Below are 4,273 nucleotides of genomic sequence, written 5' to 3' on the forward strand. Positions count from 1 at the left end.
TTACTGAGATGCATCAGGACAATATCTCAATTGTTTATATGAGCAGTGTGAAATTCATTTTGTAATTTAATAATGTTGTCTTTCCAAAAATGCATTCACTTTTCTTACAAAAAATTTATGTCACAGGCACTTTAAGGTTTCATCTACAACAAATTGGGGTTAAGACCCCACTGTGGATCCTAAAACTCCAAATTTTAGGTCGTTAGAGGATTTCCAGAAATTAAATTAAGTTTAAAACTGACTGCTAAGAACATTTCTGCTATAGTTATATATGGATAAAAACAATTGGTCTATTAGCAATATTTGAATAATTCAACCAAAAATACTTTGAGTTTCTGCCAGTTTTTATTTTTTTGTCATTTGTGTTTTATAATGAACATGGTCTTAAATTTAATTTCACTTGTCATTAAAAAGTCTTAAATTTAACTTGAACTGTAGGAACCCTGATTAAGGTGCTGTTCTGCTGTTTAAATCTGTTTCCTGCTTCTTGTTTGAGGTGTTGCTGTCTCTGAAGAAGCCCATGGAGCAGAAGGAGTCACCTTTCCTGGTCTTCCTGCTCCGTCACCTGGGCGTCAACACTAAAGTCAGGAAGTTTGACATGTGTGCCACGACATTCATCAAGGAAGTCTCCATGAAGTGCCTGGAGTTCAAAGGTCATAGCTCTCAGCACACTTTAACTCGTCTGTATTGGTTTGTTGGCATCACAGGTGGTGCAGATTTATCAGCTGCATGTCTGTTCCACCAGTCTTTATGAACTTTAGCTCAGTTTCTTGTTCTTAGCTGACAGTAGTGGCACTGAGTTTGTTCTGAATACAGATGTCACCTGCACCACCTCCTCAAGGTCAACTGGAAAGATGAAGTCTACAACTATGAAGTCAGAAAGTGTGCTAACATCTCAGTTTAGAAGCATGACCTACTCAGAGTTAGCCTACGTGGACCAACCGCGCCATTCAAATGGACGATGCCAGACTGCCAAAAGCTGTCTACTACAGAGAGCTCCAGCATGGCAAGAGAGGAGTCGGTTGTCCAAAGCTTAGAGTCAAAGCCACTGTCAAGTGGCATCTGTCATTATGTAACATTCCCCTTTCCACCTGGGAAGCTGCAGCAACAAACAAAGATCTGGCAGCACCACACCAATGATGCAATCGTCATCATGGAACACTGACTGGAAGAGGAGTCAAGTGAAAGAAGCCAGCATTGAACCAGCAAAGCAACCAACGAACRGGTTCTTCCAAACTTTAATTTCCCTTTGGGATCAATAAAATATCATTCATTCATTCATTCTACCAGTCCGATCTTTCCCAGAATCAATGCAGAGTCATGTCCACAGTCTGGCAGGGTCTGTCGGCACCGTATTGGACTTCCCACACCCAAAGTTACCATTCCACTCAGCCAGAGTGACAGCCGACGTACGGTTTCCTGCAAACTTTGGTTGGTCTGCAGAATGGTCATTTGAGCTGCTGTGGTTATGAAGTGATTCTGTAATCTCCAACCAGTCTGCTTTTTGTCCACATAAATGCTACTCCCTGGATATTTTCTCTTTTTTAGACCATTTTCTGGACCAACCATCAGGATGACAACATCACACAACCATTAGGGTGGTTGTGTGTAAAAGTCCCAGTGTATCCACAGTTTATGAAACAATCAGTCCAGCTCGTCTGGCACCAACAACAACGTCACAAAGTCACTTAAATCCCCTTCCCTTTCTTCTTTCTGACACCTGGTCTGAACCTTAGTACGTTATCTTCAACACGTCTAGGTACCAAATCCATTGAGTTGCTGCCTTCTGATTGGCTCTTTAGCTATTTGTGTTAAACAATTGAACAGATGGACCTAATAAAATGGCCGATGAGTGTATTAAGACTGGTTTACGGCTTCTTTTACAGACTTGGGTGACATGATTGTTTTTGTTTTGCTTCCTGTTTCAGACTCCAGTGGCGAGCCTCTGTGTCTCATCAGCTCCTCGGTGGAGTCAGAAGCTGAGCTCCTGAAAGTGGAGTACCACAAGGTGAGGACAGGTGGAGCCAAAGTGCCAACTCACATTATCTGAGCTGTTACAGGGGATTCTGATGTTATCAGTCCATGAAATGGACGTTATTAGGCGTTATCAGTCCCATACAATGGTTTCAGAGGGTCCCTACTGTGCCTTCTAGGCTTCAGACTGTCCCGACAGTGCCCCCTAGTGGTTAATATGTTAATGACAATGAATGTGTAAATAACCAAAACATATTGTAATAAATTTTTGGTGTCTGTGTCGGACTCGAACTCTGGTCTCCCACTCTACCCATTGCTCTATTGGAAGGCCACAATACACATTTGTCGGAGGTTAATGCTAACCATGTCATTTGCTCTAAGGTTAACCTTGGTGGCTTTAAGCCTCATATTAACCAGATTTTTTTATGCCTTATATTAACCAGATAGTGGTTTTATGCCTCATATTAACCAGATAGTGGCTTTATGCCTCATACTAATCAGATAGTGGCTTTATGCCTCATACTAACCAGATAGTGGCTTTATGCCTCATACTAACCAGCTGACAATCAGAAGCCATTCTAGGGGACTGATAACACCTAATAACCTCCATTTCATGGATGATAACATCCGAAGCAGGTGGCTGTTATCTGATGGCAGATTTACTGATCCACCTGTCTGTGACTCATCAGGCCGACCGCTGTGGGCCGGACTTCTCCTCCGTCTATAAGAACACAGAGCAGATGATCAACGTAAGTTTCTGTCCGTCAGTGCCGTCCTGCAGATGTTTGTGGTTTAAGGCTAACTGTGGCCTTCCTAACCTTACGTGAGTTTCACATCCGTGTCTCTGCAGGTGACCTTCACATCCTTGGATGTCATGCTCCACACCGAGGCTCTTCTGTCGACCATGAACTTCCTGTCCACAACACTGTCGTCTGGCAGTGCACCGTCCACACAGAAAGACGTCCCACCAAAGACAGAGGAGAGGACAGCATCTGCCAAGTCCAGTTAGTATCCCACACAGAAACTCCAGCTGCAGCTCTGTGTTCAAAGCTTAATGTGTACCACTTCCTGTCAGCTGCTTTGGTGTCTCCTGTGGACTCTGACGTCTGGGACCTGAAGGTGGCCGTAACTCTGGGAGCTTTCAATGTCCTGGTGTGTGATCAGACCTGCAACATGGCTGACATCAAAGTTCAGGGTATGGAACCAGATCTGAGCTCCTGTCTTCAGACCTGATCAGACCCTGACTTTATTTTTCTTCTCAGGCATTAATGGGTCTTTGTTGATGCAAGGACCTCAGACTCACGTGTCAGCCCGCCTGAAAGACTTCATTATCTTGAACGCAGATCCAAAAAGCATCCACAAGAAGGTCAGTTTGTCTCGTTGGCTTCGTGTCCTTTCAGTTCCAGTTACATATTAGGACATAATAAAGCTGATCTGACCCTGGTTCACTTCAAGAATAACCCAAGCTTCATGATGTTAACCTAGCCTACCTGCAAAACTAACAGCCTCTCCTCCTTCAGGCCATATCCATCGTAGGAGATGAGGTGTTCAGCTTCAGCATGAGTTTAACTCCAAACGCCACGGAGGGCGCCGGCTACGTCGACACCTCTAAATGTGACGGCGCGATAAAGCTAAATGTGGGCTGCATCCAGGTGGTTTACCTGCACAAGTTCGTCATGTCCCTGCTGGTGAGTGAGAGTTTAACTGGACTTAACAGAACCAGCTGGGTTCTTCATTTCTGCCCGCCGCTGAAAGGCAGATGGTGATCTATTTTTACAGATATTGATCTAATGTTTGGTGTGGTAGTAGCTGAGACTGACATTGGTGGGCACCGGCCCGCTAAAGCGCAAATCCGCTAATTGTGGACCTAAATATTTTGTTTGCGCTTTAGYGGTCTTACTAATTTTTTAATTCATAAGCTGATTTGCACTTTCTAAAATTAAAATGCAGTACCACTAATACCTAATTATCTACCAGTCATCATTATGTTGAACAGCAGAAGGTATGACTGTCAATGAATCACAACATGTGATCTATCCAACAGCACCCCTCCCAGATAAACACATTTATTGTGAAGGTATACATCCTGCTGAGTGTTACTTTGGGTCACGGTTCATTTCCCACAATGCTTTGTGTCTGCTTACGTAACAGGAAGGCAATGTTTAGAACTCCGTGTCCCAGCTAAAACAGTAAACATTTGTAATCCATACTAAAATTTTGTATTGATTTATTTTACTTTACAATCGGAGCTCCTTTTTTAAAAATAAATAAATAAAGTTTAAACACTGGAGCTCAATAC

The 4,273-nt window shown here is 43.2% G+C and overlaps 1 protein-coding gene across 1 annotated transcript in view; it reads left to right on the forward strand.

The window, feature by feature from the left end:
* Nucleotides 1–4,273, forward strand: part of vps13c (vacuolar protein sorting 13 homolog C) — a gene marked incomplete in the record, with an annotated part of 84,931 nt that overhangs the window by 50,133 nt on the left and 30,525 nt on the right. Inside the window, 7 exon segments of the mRNA XM_014028527.1 lie at nt 497–653; nt 1,929–2,008; nt 2,664–2,723; nt 2,825–2,978; nt 3,050–3,169; nt 3,237–3,340; nt 3,495–3,662. Of these exon segments, the coding sequence (XP_013883981.1) occupies nt 497–653; nt 1,929–2,008; nt 2,664–2,723; nt 2,825–2,978; nt 3,050–3,169; nt 3,237–3,340; nt 3,495–3,662 (843 nt within the window).

Source organism: Austrofundulus limnaeus, unplaced genomic scaffold (genome assembly GCF_001266775.1).
Source record: "Austrofundulus limnaeus strain Quisiro unplaced genomic scaffold, Austrofundulus_limnaeus-1.0 Scaffold776, whole genome shotgun sequence".
NCBI classification, from domain to species: Eukaryota; Metazoa; Chordata; class Actinopteri; order Cyprinodontiformes; family Rivulidae; genus Austrofundulus; species Austrofundulus limnaeus.